The sequence below is a fragment of the Mus caroli genome, chromosome 1 (genome assembly GCF_900094665.2).
Source record: "Mus caroli chromosome 1, CAROLI_EIJ_v1.1, whole genome shotgun sequence".
In the NCBI taxonomy this organism is placed as follows: domain Eukaryota; kingdom Metazoa; phylum Chordata; class Mammalia; order Rodentia; family Muridae; genus Mus; species Mus caroli.
Window position 1 is genome coordinate 153,565,696 of NC_034570.1, and position 16,166 is coordinate 153,581,861.

At 36.3% G+C, this 16,166-nt stretch overlaps 1 protein-coding gene and 1 long non-coding RNA gene across 7 annotated transcripts in view; one reads left to right on the forward strand and one right to left on the reverse strand.

The window, feature by feature from the left end:
- LOC110301903 overlaps window positions 1-816 on the forward strand; it is a 47,746-nt gene extending 46,930 nt beyond the window's left edge. For all 5 annotated transcript variants that reach the window (XR_003835437.1, XR_003835435.1, XR_003835450.1 and 2 more), the window contains one exon: window positions 646-816. This is a non-coding gene — a long non-coding RNA (uncharacterized LOC110301903). The remainder of the gene's footprint in view (window positions 1-645) is intronic.
- The window catches only part of Mroh9 (maestro heat like repeat family member 9), a 57,089-nt gene that overhangs the window by 9,261 nt on the left and 31,662 nt on the right, over window positions 1-16,166 (reverse strand). For both annotated transcript variants that reach the window (XM_021172569.1, XM_021172577.2), the window contains exons 14-20: window positions 13,888-14,025; window positions 12,276-12,396; window positions 11,955-12,092; window positions 10,476-10,652; window positions 5,520-5,672; window positions 5,310-5,426; window positions 4,415-4,517 (exon numbers count right to left, since the gene is read on the reverse strand). In XM_021172569.1, the coding sequence (XP_021028228.1) occupies window positions 4,415-4,517; window positions 5,310-5,426; window positions 5,520-5,672; window positions 10,476-10,652; window positions 11,955-12,092; window positions 12,276-12,396; window positions 13,888-14,025 (947 nt within the window). The remainder of the gene's footprint in view (window positions 1-4,414; window positions 4,518-5,309; window positions 5,427-5,519; window positions 5,673-10,475; window positions 10,653-11,954; window positions 12,093-12,275; window positions 12,397-13,887; window positions 14,026-16,166) is intronic.

Genomic DNA, 16,166 nt, shown 5'->3' on the forward strand with positions numbered 1-16,166 from the left:
ATGTGTTCGACACTCTTCCCCACTTTCTCCCCTATAATTTTCAGTGTATCTGTTTTTATGTGGAGGTCTTTGAACCACTTGGACTTGAGGTTTGTACAAGGAGATAAGAATGGATAGATTTGCATTCTTCTATATGCTAACCTCCAATTGAGCCATCACCATTTGTTAAAAATGCTGTTTTTTTTTTCTACTGGATGGTTTTAGCTCCTTATGAAATTCTTAGGCAAATGGATGGATCTGGCGTATATCATCCTGAGTGTAGTAACCCAATCGCAAAAGAACACACATGGTATGTACTCACTGATATGTGGATATTAGCCTAAATGTTCGGAATACCCAAGATACAATTCACAAACCACATTAAACTCAAGAAGAAGGAAGACCAAAGTGGATACTTTGATCCTTCAAAATACCTATGGAAGGAGTTACAGAGACAAAGTGTGGAGCTAAATCAAATTAAAAATAAACCAGAGTTGGACATGTAGCTCACAGAGCAAGTGTGTCATCTCCAGAACTACAAGTAACAGCAACAATAATGAAAACACTTACTCTGCATTTCAATGGGTGTTATCAAATCATCGCTCTTAGGGAAGGTAATTCATAGCATCACTATGATGAAAATTCATTTCCAATTTCCTATGACAGGTGCTTCCTGGATGCCCATCAACTTCAGTCCAGAGACTGCCCCACCTGAGGATCCATCCCATATACAGTCACCAAATCTAGATACTTTTTGTGGACAGCAACAAGTGCTTACTGACAGAAGCCTGCTATAGCTGTCTCTGGAATAGGCTCCACCAGTGCCTGACAAATACAGAGGTGGATGCTCACAGCCTACCATTGGACTGAGCACAGGGTCCCAATGAAGGAGCTACAGAAAGGACCCAAGGAGCTTTGGAGCCCCATAGGAGGAACAACGAATATGAACTAAGCAGGAACCCCAGAGCTCCGAGTGACTAAATCACCAACCAAAGAATACTCATAGTGGGACTCATGGCTCCAGCTGTATGTGTAGTAGAGGATGGTCATCAATGGGAGGAGAGATCTTTGGTCCTGTGAGGCTCCTATGCCCCAGTGTAGGGGAATGCCAGGACCAAGAACAAGGAGTAGGTGGGTTGGTAAGCAGGGGTATGGGGGAGAGGATAGGGGAGGAGATTTGCAGAGGGGAAACCAGGAAAGGGGATAACATTTGAAATGTAAATAAAGAAAATATGTAATAAAAAAAGAAAGAAAAAGCAACGTCTTTTTTTTTTTTTTTTTTTTTTTTGGATGTTAGACTCGAAGCTCTATCTTGTGTCTTGGGACCATTTGCTTGGAAAACTTTTTTTCTAGCCTTTACCTCTGAGGTAGTGTCTGCCTTCATCACTGAGAAGTGTTTCTTATTTGCAGCAAAATGATTATACACAAAATGATTATAAAATGGATTTTGCTTGTGTATACAGTCTTTTAGCCTGTGTATTTTTATTGTGGAATTGAGTCCATTGATGTTGAGGGATATTAAAGATTGTTAGTTCCTGTTATTTTTATTGCTGGAGGTGGTGTGTGTGTGTGTGTGTACATAATTCTATTCTTTTGGGTTTGTTGTGAGATGATTAATTTCTTGTGTTTTCTTGGGTGTAGTTACGCTCCTTGTATTGGAGTTTTCCTCCTAGTGTCCTCTATGTGGCTGAATTAGTATGAAGATATTGTTTAAATTTGCTTTTGTCATGGAATACCTTGATTTCTTCATCTATGGTGATTGATAGTTTTGCTGGATATAGTAACATGGACTGGCATCTGTGGTCTTTTGGGGTCTGCATGACATCTATCCAGGATCTTCTGATTTTTAGCATCTTTCTTGAGTAGTATGGTGTAATTCTGGTAAGTCTGCCTTTATATGTTACCTGGCCTTTTCCCCTTACATCTTTTAATAATTCTTTCATTTTTCTGTGCATTTAGTGTTTTGATTATTATATGGTGGGAGGATTTTCTTTTCTGCTCCAATCTATTTGGTGATCTGTAGTCTTCTGATATATTTATGGCCATCTCTTTCTTTAAGTTAGGGAAGATTTCTTTTATGATTTTATTGAAAATGTTTTCCGGCTCTTTGAACTGAGAATCTTCACCCTCTTTTATAGAGTTTTGTCATTGTAAAATGTTTTGTCTTTACAGAGTTGGCGGTCCGTTCTTATGGCTTGGATTGTGAATTTCACATGGAAAGCTTATTTACTCTGTGATTATCAAGTACATTTTCTATGTTAGTCAAGTATTTCTAAATTATGGTTTCAGCGTTAGTGTTGACTCTGCATATTTGACCATCTGGAATTTGCTTAATGCCAGAGCAAATAATATATTTCATATGATTTACCATACATTTAAAGAATATTCCCCATATTCCATATTTTCATTAGTTAAAGTTTGTGGCTCATCCTTTAAAATATTTATAATTTGGAGGATATTTTTGAATATTGTTTTGTTCAATTTTTTGTCTGTTCATTGCATGCAAATTTTAATTATTGTAGCTAAGCTGACATCTCACATTGCTGCTTGTCTCTTGGAATGCTTTGGGTTAGAATCTTCACTGTTCCTGCACATATCTTCTTTATATTAACTATGGAGTCAATGTATAAACTTAGAAAATAAACTGTTGATATATGTATAAAGTTTAAAAAATTGTGACTTTCAATTTTATCCCTTTGTTTTCAAAACAGAATTTATACTCTACTCATTGTTCAATTTTCACTTTCTTTGGCAATGTTCATGTATAGTCTTCACATGTGCTGTGCATGTATTTCAAAGTTTGTTCTTATTCCCTCTATCAGCCCACTATCCCTTCTTTTCTTCCCCTTCCTTTTTCTCTTTTCCAGCTCCTCCTTCTAATTTTGCCTCCTTTCTTTGCTCTCTCCTTCTCTTCCATTTCTTCCTCCATCATTTTCTTTCCTTCTTTCCTTTTTTGCCCATTATAAATGCAATAATTTCTTCGTGTATAGTTCGTTTTGGGTTACACATTTGTCTTTTAATATATAGAACAGCAGCTGTTGTATAAGATTTTTATGATTTAAATTACACACACATATATCTATATCTATAATACACACACAGAATGTACATTCTAAGATATCATGGTAGTCTGGACACTGATATCTCCTATATGGCCTTTGTTTTTGATGATTGCCTAACCTCTCCGTATGAATTTCATTCTTGTTGATGAATGGATTATCACTACTGACTGTAGACTCCCTCATTTGCTGGTTATAGTTATTTTCCTTTTCTGTGATGCTTGTGTGTCTTTCCTCACGCTTGTCCCCTGTGCTACAAAGTCTTACTTCCATGGGAGTTGTCTTCTTTCATCAGATGTAACCTGTATATTTGTAGATACACCCAATCTTTATTTTAAGGTTTTAGATTTGCAAAATTATTTACTGCAAGTCCCATACATTTGGTAAAAATACCTTTTTTTAAAAAAAACTTTTTCCCACCTTGAATTACCTTTACAGAAAAATTAATGCTGCTCTTTTATGAAGAAGTTATTTAGTGGGGGCTCCCCAGTTGTAACACACAGAGACGGAAGGCACCAGGTTATTCAGGAAATTGCATTGGATTAGAACAAATGTATAGAATCTGGCTCTATCTGTCTGTTCTGGTGTCTGTCTCTGTCTCTCTTTCTCTTCCTCCTTTTTCTTTCTTCTCTCTCCCTCCCTAATTCTCTTCCTCCCCACTCTTCTCCCTTTCTCCTCTGGGAGCAGCACAGATCAGAATCCCTAATGCTAATCATAGCTCTCCTATCACCAAAATTGAGAATCCTGAACTACAGGATTATTAATTTTGTCTTCACAATGAGAGCAAAACCACAACTATAGTTGGTCAGATTTGTCCAAGGTCGCAAGTTTCAGTTGACTTCTCCTCTTTTCATGTTTTCTTGGGCTTGCATATATATATATATACACATATATATATATATGCAATATATATATATATATTATAAGTATATAATATATATAAGTATATATATATTAAACTTATAAAATGTATATATATTAAACTTCACTGGATCTGATAGCTGTTCCTTATTTGTTCTAGTTTGCACTTAAAAGTATTCAGATTGTGTTGAACATGATGTTTATATAAAGTTTTAAGTTGCACTTCTTCTTTAGATAGTGATTTTAGGCAGTAGAGAGAAGCAATTTTACATTATAAATGTTTATTAGTCATCTTGATGAACACATTTTATGTAATTATTAGTAATGCATATATACTTATGTTGAGTTGTAAAACAGAACTCTAAGTTAATCATACATATTAACCTCTATTCATCCTATTTATCATGACAGATATTTCAATAATAAAAATTTGTAAATGTTTTAATGAATATTTCTGACTCGAACACTCTTTTGTACATTCAAAGACAAATTAAGACATAATTAAATTTATTTACCTACTAATATAATGGCTCCTTTCTTCAGAAAGTATCGAGAGCTCCCCAGGAACCCTAAGGTATCAGATATTAAGTCTGTAATGTAACTTTCATAAGAAGAAAGCTGAGAATAAAAAAAGGAAAATAAATTCTTAATTTGATAAAACATATTTGCTTCCTCTAGAGAAGTGTCAAGGCAGGGAACCTTAATTACTTAATTGCTAGTATGAAAGTAAGACCAATTTATAACTTGAAGTTTTTTTGTATGATTTGTACTGTTCTGGTTGCTAATTAAGATTAGTCTATTTGTGATATTATTCTGAAACCATTGTTGTGTTTCTAATCCATATTTGTGTTTCTAACCTGTGTTAGCATCCTGCTCTCATCCCCACATTTTTACCCTTGTTCATACTGTGTTTCAAAGGACCAGCTCATGAAGTCATGACAAAATAATTCCAGTTTTCCTTTTGGTGATGTGAAGGGTTCTATTCTAGTTTATATACATTCACAGCTCAAAATAGGAAGAAAATAGAATGAATGATCAATGTTGAAGGTATGAAAATTTTTTCTTTCGTTTAAAATAGCAGTTTCTACCCTGTGGCTTGAAACCCCCAAAAGACTATCACAAAACACAGATACTTACATTATGATTCATAACAGTAGCAAAATTACAGTTATGAAGTAGCAATGAAAATAATTTTATGGGTGGGTGCCACTACAACATGAGGAACAAACTGTATTAAAGAGTTGAAGCATTAGGAAGGTTGAGAAACACTAATATAAAGCTTGTACTGTAATTACAAGTATTATTATCTTTTATTCAAATTCTTTCTACAAGATCCTCCTTTTCATGACTGCATCTCCCATCATTTGTGTAACTTTAACATTGTGCTAACACCCCTGATGGGCCACTTACAAGGTTGTTGCAGATATCGAGAACTACTGACTCAAAATTGTAAGTTTCCTCTTTGAGCAGAGATGCTGTTGACCACTTCAGTTGTGTAACACAGATAGTCAATGTATATCTACAAGCCTGAGAGACAGAAAATGTCAGTGAGGCTTGAGTTGCTGTTACATAAAGCACTGTGGTATTTTTAATTAAGAAAAATAATATCAAGATTTTTACATTCACAATTCTTGTTTCTTTAGACTCCAAAAACAGGATCAGGGGCACGAGGCTTCCTAGGACTATGTGCTTCAGCATCCAATTGTAGTGATTCATATCCATAAGTAACTCACCAAAATGCCTAATGGCCATGCACTGAATGCCACTATTAACCTGCAACAAGTACGCAAGAAAAGGTCAAGGCCTCAGCTGAGCATATCAGTGCTATTTTCTCTAATGCTGGTATATATTCATGGTATATATAAATAATATATACCATGTGTTTATATGATACACGCTCACATATATACATATACACACACCATATGTGTGTGTGTGTGTGTGTGTGTGTGTGTGTGTGTGTGTATGTCAAGATTTGGCTTGTTAGTGCTTCTTTTAATTTAATGGCAAGATTTGACTAACCATTATTCACTATAGCCAAGATATAAGTGCCTATTAATAAATGAATGAACACAGGCATAATTTAAGATATAATAAAAATATAAAGATTATCACTGCAACAATATAGCTAAGCCAGGAGAACATTACACTGAGTAGACTTAGCCATGTATACAAAGAATGCTTCTTGATCTCACTTGTATGCTTCATCTTTTGAACTCATAGAAATAGAGGCTGGGCATTGCTTGTGGTGATACAGAGTAAAAGGCTTGTAAATTTCATGTATAGCATAGTGACTATACTTAATTTATTTTTCTATGAAAATTGCTGAGGTCATATAAAAGTGTTCACCATTTAAACATATGTTATGTGGCAAATGTATTATCTATCTTGATTTAATATCACCACAATGTGCATTGTTAACATACAAAGTTTTATTTGTTTAATATACCATAAAGTGTTACCTAAATAAAATATTGAAGCTGAACTTTAAAAGGAATTATAAAATAAACTCTATATTTTCTGGTCTTTTTGTTTCATTTTGTTTTGTTTTGTTATTTTTTCTCCTATTGGTTTTCTGTTACTTTGCTTTGATTTTGATGGGAAAGGAGAGAGAGAGAGAGAAAGAGAGAGAGAGAGAGAGAGAGAGAGAGAGAGAGAGAGAGAGAGAGAGAGAGAAAGAAATAGACACCTAGATAGCTGGATAGGTATATGGTAGATAGAATAAGCTGCGCAAGTAGGGGAATGGGGAAGATCTAGAAGAAGTTGGGAGAAAGTAAAATATGAACAAAATATATGTTGTATGAAAATACTTTAACTAAAAAAGATATGATTGAGATTGAGTATTCTATTCAGAAATAGAAAGCCAATAGGACAAAAAAAATACCAAAGTAAGTTTCTTAAATTTAGGAAAATAGTAGTTAACAACACTTAAAGTATAAACTAGGATAATATGTGTAAAGTGGGTGTTGTTCTATAAGAGCACTCAGCATCATGTGGGCATGCTGTGTTCAGTGCTACAGTCCTGTGTCTCAATGGGAGTTCTGCACCCTGACACACAATTTGGTTTCCAAGGAGCATTTGTGCCAAGTTGGGAAATAGGATAGGGTTGTACCACTGCAACTCAGAGAGCAAAGCTAATTTTAAATTAATTTAAAAATTACATCAACTCATTTAAGGAAGCATTTATGATTTCATCTTGAATATATTTTTAAAATATGCTAACTACTTTATCAGCCATATGACCTTTTGTGAATATTAAACTCTCTATGCTTCAATTTTCTATATGGACATGAATAAAATGAGAAGTCTCAAGACACACAACTTTCTGGTAAGGTTTTGTTTAAAGTCTTACCTGTTTTTGTTTGCATTTTCTGAATGGCTAGGTTGAATATTTTTTTAAAAAAATGTTTCTCAACTATTTGTATTTCATTTTTCGAGAACTCTATTTAGTCCCATACCTCAATTTAAAAAGATTGTGATTATTTTCTTAATATTTTTGAGCTCTTTATTATATATTCTAGATACTAGCTCTCTATCAAATATATAGGCATGCTCTTCTGATCTGCATATCCACTGGGGCAGATCGGTGTATCTGCCCCTCTCAACATGCCACAGTCTGCAGGACTCCCAGGAGAACTATAGCAGCCAGGGCAACAGGTAAGACACCTATCCAAATAACCACAGCAGCTGGGACTCTAAAGGAGACCAGAAGATGGGAGACCCCTCTCCTCCACACAAACCCCGTCTCCCTTCTGGTCTGTACCTCCTCCAGGGCAGATCTGTCTGTATGCCCCTCTCAACACCCTACAGTCTGTAGGTCTCCCAGGAGATCTGCTGCACCCAGGGACATAAGAGGCAGGCTACAGAGACACCCATGTAAGTTAACACCAGAGATAAGAAGATGGCAAAAGGCAAGTGTGAGAACATAAGCAACAGAAGCCAATATGCCTTGGCACCATCATAACCCAGTTCTCCCACCACAGCAAGCCCCGGATACCCCAACATACCTGAAAAGCATGGTGCTGAACTAAAATGCCATCTCATAAAAATAATAGAGACCTTTAAGGAGAATATAAATAACTCACTGAAAGAAATACAGGAAAACAGAGCAAAACATGTAGAAGCCCTTAAATAGGAAACAAATAAACCTTTAAAGAAATACAGAAAAACACAATCAAACAGTTAAAGAAATTGAACAAAGTGGTCCAAGACCTAAAAATGGAAGTAGAAACACTAAAGAAGTCACAAATGGAGGAAAACCTAGGAAAGAGATCAGAATCTACAGATGCAAGCATTAGCAACAGAATACAAGAGATAGAAGAGAGAATCTCAGGCATAGAAGATACCATAGAAGATATTGACCCAGTGGTCAAAGAAAATACAAAGAATAAAAAGCTCCTAACCCAAAACATCCAGGAAATCCAAGACACAATGAAAAGGGCAAATCTAAGAATAATAGGAATTGAAGAGAGCGAAGATGCCTAGAATGATAGGAATAGAAGAGAGCAAAGATTCCTAACTCAAAGGGCCAGAAAATGTCTTCAAAAAATCATAGAAGAAAACTTTCCCAATCTAAATAGATGGTCACAAATGTACAAGAAGCCTACAGAACATAAAATAGATTGGAACAGAAGAGAAAATCCTCCCATTATATAATAATCAAAACACTAAATGCACAGAACAAAGAAAGAATATTAAAATCTGTAAGGGAAAGGGGTCAAGTAATGTATAAAGGCAGACTTACAGAATTATACCAACAGAGACTATAAAAGCCAAAAAATCCTGGACAGATGTCATGCTTACCTAAAGAGAACACAATTGCCAGCCCAGGCTATTACACCCCGCTAAATTCTCAGTCATCATAGATGGAGAAACCAAACTGTTCCAGAAAAAAATAAAATTTAAACAATATCTTTCTACTAATCCAACCCTATAAAGGATTCTAGAAGGAAAACACCAGTACAAGGAGGGTTTATACACTAAAGAAAAAACAAGAAAATAATCATCTCACAACAAACCCCAAAGAAGTGAATCACACACACATAACACCACCTCCAACAACAAACATAACAGGAAGTAACAATCACCTGTCTTTAATATCTCTCAACAGCAACAGATTCAATTCCCCAATAAAAAGACATACGCTACCAGACTGGAGACTCAAGCAGGATCCAGCATTTTGCTACATACAAGAAACACACCTTAGTAACAAAGACAGACACTACCTCAGGGTAAAAGTCTGGAAAAAAGTTTTCCAAGCAAATGATCCCAAGAAACAAGCTGGAGTTGCCATTCTAATATCCAATAAGATAGACTTAAAACCAAATATTATCAAAGGAGACAGGCAAGGACACTTTATAGTCATCAAAGGAAAAATTCAACAAGACAAAGTCTCAATTCTGAACATCTATACCTCAAATGCAAGGGCACCCATATTCATAAAAGGATCTTTACTGAAGCTCAAAACAAACATTGAACCTCTCACACAATAATAGTAGGAGGCTTCAACATTCCACTCTCATCAGTGGACAGATCATTGAAACAGAAACTAAATGGAGACACAGTGAAGCTAATAGAAGTTATGAACCAAATTCACTTAACAGATATCTATAAAACCTTTCACCCTAAAAAAGAATATACCTTCTTCTCAGCACTTCATGGTACCTTCTCCAAAATTGATCATATAATTGGTCACAAAACAAGCTTCAACAGATACAAGAAGATTAATATAATTCTATAATTCCATGTATTCTATCAGATCACCATGGACTAAGGTTATACTTCAATAACAAAAACAATAGAAAGCCCACATACCCATGGGAACAGAACAACTCTCTACTCAGTGATAAAGTGGTCACAAGGAAGAAGTAAAGAAATTAAAGACTTTCCAAAATTCAATGAAAATGAAGACACAGCATATTCAAACTTTTGTGACAAAATGAAAGCAGTGCTAAGAGGAAAATTCATAGCAACTTAACAGCACACCTGAAAGCCTTGTTGGAGTAGGTGTGTCACCGTGGGAGTGGGCTTTATGACTCTCCTCCTAGCCATGTAGTAATCTGTCTTTTCCTAGTGGCCTTCAGACGAAGAGGAAGAACTCTCAGCTCCTCCTGCACCATGCCTGCCTGGACTCTGCCATGGTCCTGAACCTCCGAACCTGTTATCCAGCCCCCAATTAAATGTTGTCCTTATAGGAGTTGCCTTGGTTATTGTGTCTGTTCAGAATAGTAAAACCCTAACTAAGATACTCTCCTATGTAATATTCTCTAAGACTTGGAGTGGTGAGCATATATGCTGTTAACATTATAATAAACATACTCCTGTGTCTGTTTTACAGAAAGGGAAACTGATTTGCCAAGACTCTGAAGAAATCTCTGTCACCATGATATCATAGGTAGAAGGATTTACACCCACCCAGCCCAGATCCAGCATTAATCAATGTATCTACTAAGCTGAAATTTATCCAGGGGCAGAGATATGTTTTATGCTGGCTTATTCTATGATACAAGATCATCCTGTCATCTGGGGCTTACAAAAACTAATGGCTTTACGCATTTAATCTCATCTGTCACTCACATGATCCATTAGAGGAGAGTAGCTGGAAGCAATTCTGATACACACTGTGGAGTAGATTTTCTTGTCCAGTTTACTCAAAATATTTCGAAGGGTAAGCATGGCCCGGATGATGACAGTGTGCTCTTTTGAAAGAAAAGCGTCTAGGACTGGGAGTAAGAGGTTGCAGACACTCTCTATCTGTGTGTAAAAGAAAGAAAATGGTAGAACATTGAGACTAAGAGACTTGGGCTGATAATTGGTATGTACATTTCTGAATTTAGCATGTCAACTTACAAGTCTTCTTTAAACCTCTTAAAGGTTTTGTACACTAAATGTTCCAAAAAGTCATTGTTAAAAGTTAGTTACATAAATTTATAATTAAGCAGGATCAAAAGTAGTATTAAAAGTGATAAATTCTAAGATCTTTTGCTGATACACATTTTGATTTCTGTATTGTTAAGGCTATTTATGTACTGTGTAAGAATAGTTCAAATATTAAATAAAGTTACATTATGTAATTCTGCCCAATTCTGTTTTTAATAACATGCATTTGATATATTGAAATTAGCCATGGTAAAAATATTTATACCAGAAAATTTTTATCTTGTGTTTTAGAGAGTTGAGACTAAATATTTACTAACAAATCTGGTAGCATGGTCTCAAAACATGAGTATGAACTGTTTAATTAGAAACAGAACATGAGAGGCAGGTCAGAGTGGTGCATAAACTGTTTCCAGAATGTGCAAAATACTTTGAAATTTGGAATTTTAAGATATTGGGACCTGATTAAATTTACTTGACCTGGAAATACTCACATGAGCTCATGTGGAATGACTTAGTGATTCTCATTGTTACTTAAGGACATAACAAGATAAACCAGTGGACCCCAATTCAGAATTTCTGGTTCTACAGGTTTTAAGTGGGCATAATAATTTTCATTCATAACAAATTTCCTGGTGACTTTGATGCTGGTGGCTTGAGGATCATACTTTGAGCATCAATATTATAAACTGTTGCATAAGTACTCCTGTATGGGGGTGGCTTTCAGAAGAAAGAGGCTGCTAGAGATTAGAATCTTCAATGAAGTCTAGCTTGAGGTGATTATCAGAAAGGGCAAAAAATGCAAACACCGGTGAGTTATGGGGAAAGGGTTATAAGTGGAAAGAAGTGGTCCAGGGGTAGCCCAAGAAAGAAGTCAAGGAGTGCAGAGATATGAAGATGGGATGGACAGGATTATGTTAATGATTTAAACTGTAAGAGAAGTAACCAGTCTGAGCAATGAAGATGAATAAATTCTGAGCATGGCATGGTTTTGTGGAAAATTATGAATAAGGTGATAAAATTACTAAGTTGATTCATAGTCTCTCTATTCTACTGAGTTTCAGACTTCGATGGTTTTAGCTGTACAGAAACTGGAAAAACACCAAGGTTTTACTAGCAGATGCTGAGCAGCATCAAAGCATCGAATGGCACACAATGTCACACTTCACACACACATACTTCACTGAAAACTGGTGCCATGCTGGCAATCTTCTGAAGACTCATTTTGCCAACTGAAGGATTGGAATCATTAATCCAGTTTCTGAAGAGGACCAAAAATTCTTCCGGTAATGATTCCTTGAAGAAGTTGTTGAGAAGCTTAAAACAAACAACACAGTTAATAAATTAACAAGTAGAGTCAGGACTCCTTCCCCTTTGACTTTGTATATCTTTTACTTTCTTAAATTTTATAAGAAAAGTACTTAGGATGCTGGAGTTTCAAGTTTATTCTAGGAATGAGAAGGAAAACTCAATTGGTTACAATCTACTATTAAAACTCACTTCAGCAAAGAATATTATGGTGACGATACTGTCTTCTGACCTTCTAGGACCTTCTACTGCGATCTTGTAGACATAATGTAGGGTCTCTGGAAACTGTGGAAAGTTACATTCACTGAGAGTTCTGTAAAGAGGTACAAGACACCAACTTAGACAAGCAGAAAAATATTCCACATTACCAAGTAAGGAGTGAGTCATTATCTGCCTACTATTGACTGCCCATACTAGAAGGAAAGTTGTTCTAAAATATTCCCTCGTGTAAGATAAGCTGCAGCATCAGTGCAGTGTCTACGTTGACTTTGAGGAATTATGCAAGCCTGGGTCTCTACCATATTTCTTTCCTTATCATCACCCTCTTTCTTTTCTCTCTTTTTTCCCCATGTTAAGAGTAGCCCCATTTTTGCATAGACTTCCATCAGTAGTTGATCAAAGAGAGAAGAAACATATATCTAAACAGCAATTCAAGGTATAGGCTATAGACTGCCAGAAAGGTGATGGGCTACATATTTTAGTCTTACGGGAAAACTGGAAAACCTGAAAAACATCTGCACTTGTATTGGATCATGTTTTAGTGGACTCTTATTTTTCTTGTGTTCCTCACCTATGAAAATGACTGCTTTTGAAGTCACAAAGGCCAAGTTTTCCAGAATCTATAAGGATAGAAATTTACTTCCACACACTGTCATGTCCTAGGTTCTCATGTAGCTGTGGGAATTCTCTTAGCATCCTTCCCCCCAACCCCCGCCCCAGACATCCATATTGTCAAAATTGATGAAAAGCAAAATAAAATTATAAGATTTACTGGTTATATCCATTAATTAATGCTATGTGTTTGGAGATGATCTAACTCAAATGACATGGCTTCTTTTATCTTCTGGGTTTTGCCAATTTAAAAATATCTAAATAAGTATAGTTTTCATTTAAAAGGATATGTTCCCAAAGTTCATATGCCAACATGACACTCATTTTTAAGTATCCAAAGCCCATGGATCACATAAAAAGTATTCTCTGAATTTTTCACAATTATAAATTGTCTTTCATGTCACCAAGGCCCTGTATTCTGGATTTTGTTGTTGTTTAGAAAATCTGACCTCTATAACCAGAAAAAATGAATAAAAACAAACTAAACAATCTCAAAGCATTTCTCATGCAGGATTTTTTTTTTAAATCTCTTCCATTATATTTTCCGAAACATGTTTAGCTTATTGAGTACATACTTTTGCTAGACCTCTCTAAAGCTAGAGGGCATCTGGCACTTTTTAATATCTTCAGAGCAGGGAGCAACTAACATCCTAGAGGAAAACATCACATCCCTTTCAGTTCTTTGTATGTGAAAAGAGCACTATTCTATTTGTGGGTGGGTTTGGGTGTGTTGTTGAGTGGGATGATGTCGCGTGTCTCTGTATCACTGAATAAGAGGAAATGAAAGGGAGGATATCTCAAGACAAATCTTCAAAATATCAAAACAAAAATCAGAAATCAAGTTGCATTGTAGACTTTTAGGAAAGCAATTTCTACACATTGTAGAAAATGTGTTCCCACACAAGAGCCCCAAAGGCAGATGGAGATGACAAGACAGAGAACAAGAGCTCTACCCAGAGTCCCCTGTTCTTACTTTGCAATGAGGTGGATCCCATACTGGTGATCCATGACTTGAGAAAACTGGTCCCAAAAATTCTTTTTCTCCAGAGCTTTTTCCACTTCCTCTAGTCCCGAACAATTTAGCAGAGCCTTTAGGGCATCTCTTACATAGCTGAGGCCCAGAAGAGAGCAGATATTACCGGTCAGTGACTAACTACACACAACCTACTGTCTGGAGAAGCATACAGTTTTAGAGAGAGGAATAATTTAGAGAAAGGTAATTGTTAAATGATTTTCCTCTTTCATGATGAACAGTGCATGGACTGCACAAGTTAAAATAAAATGTTAGCAACATAAAATGTAGGTCGAAACATATTAATAGCGTATTACCTTACCCAGAAATATAACTTGGCAGAACTATCCGTTTCCTTTGAGGGACATTCTAAATAGAATAGGTTTCTATCTTCTTGGGAGTGGTTTGGTATGTGTATTTTTAAAGGACAACAAATATTTTTTCAATGCTTTAAAATTAGATATTTACTTTATTTACATTTCAAATGTTGTCACCATTCCTGATTTCCCCTATGAAAAGCCCCTGTCCCCTGCCCCCTCTTCCTGATCACCAATGAACCGTCACCAGCTTCCTGGCCCTGGTATTCCTCTTTATTGGGGTATAGAGCCTTCACATGACCAAGGGCCTCTCTTCCCATTGATGAATTAGGCCATCCTCTGCTACATATGCAGCTGGAACCATGACTCCCACTATGCGTACTCTTTGGTTGGTGATTTAGTCTCTGGGAGCTCTGGGGGTACTGACTAGTTCATATTGTTCCTCCTATGGGACTGCTAACCCCTTCAGCTCCTTGGATTCTTTCTCTAGCTCCTTCACTGGGGACTCTGTGCTCAGTCCAATGGTAGGCTGCAAGGATCCACCTGTGTATTTGTCAGGCAGTGGTGGTGCCTCTCTGGAGACAGCTATAAGAGGCTTCTGTCAGTAAGCACTTGTTGGCATCCATAACAGTGTCTGGATTTGGTGACTGTGTATGGGATGGATCCCCAGGTGAGGCAATCTCTGGATGGCCATTCCTTTAGTCTCTGTTCCACACTTTGTCACTGGAACTCCTTCCATGGTTATTTTGTTCCCCCTTCTAAGAAGGATCTATATATCCAATCTTTGGTTTTCCTTCTTCTTGAGCTTCATATGGTCTGTGAATTGTATCTTGGATATTCTGAGCTTCTGGGCTAATATCCACCTATCATACCATGAATGCGTGCCATGTATGATCTTTTTTTATTGGGTTACCTCACTCAGGGTGATATTTTCTAGTTCCATCCATTTGCCTAAGGATTTCATAAATTCATTGTTTTTAATAGCTGAGTACTAAACCCATTTGGTCCTGAGCTTTTTTTCATTGGGAGACTATTGATGACTACTTCTATTTCTTGAGGGGAAATGGGACTGTTAAGATCGTTAATCTGATCCTGATTAAACTTTGGTACCTGGTATCTATCTAGGAAGTTTTCCATTTCATCCAGGTTTTCCAGTTTCGTTGAGTATAGCCTGTTGTAGTAGGAGCTAATGATGTTTTGGATTTCCTCAGGATCTGTTGTGATGTCTCCTTTTTCATTTCTGATTTTGTTAATTAGGATACTGTCCCTGTGCCCTCTAGTCAGTCTAGCTAAGGGTTTATCTATCTTGTTGATTTTCTCAAAGAACCAGCTCCTGGTTTGGTTGATTCTTTGTATAGTTCTTTTTGTTTCCACTTGGTTGATTTCTGCCCTAAGTTTGATTATTTCCTCCCATCTACTCCTCTTGGGTGAATTTACTTCCTTTCCTTCTAGAGCTTCTAGGTGTGCTGTCAGACTGTTAGTGTATGCTCTCTCTAGTTTCTTTTTGGAGGCACTCAGGGCTGTGAGTTTTCCTCTTAGGACTGCCTTCATTGTGTCCCATAAGTTTGGTATGTTGTGGCTTCATTTTCATTAAACTCTAAAAAAGTCTTTAATTTCTTTCTTTATTCCTTCCTTGACCAAGGTATCATTGAGTAGAGTGTTGTTCAGTTTCCACGTGAATGTTAGCTTTCTATTATTTATGTTGTTATTGAAGACCAGCCTTAGTCTGTGGTGATGTGATAGGATGCATGGGACAATTTCAATATTTTTGTATCTGTGGTGCATTTGGAGCATAGATATTTAGAATTGAGAGNGCATCTTGGTAGATTTTACCTTTGATGAGTATGAAGTGCCCCTCCTTGTCTTTTTTGATAACTTTGGGTTGGAAGTCAATTTTATTCGATATTAGAATGGCTACTCCAG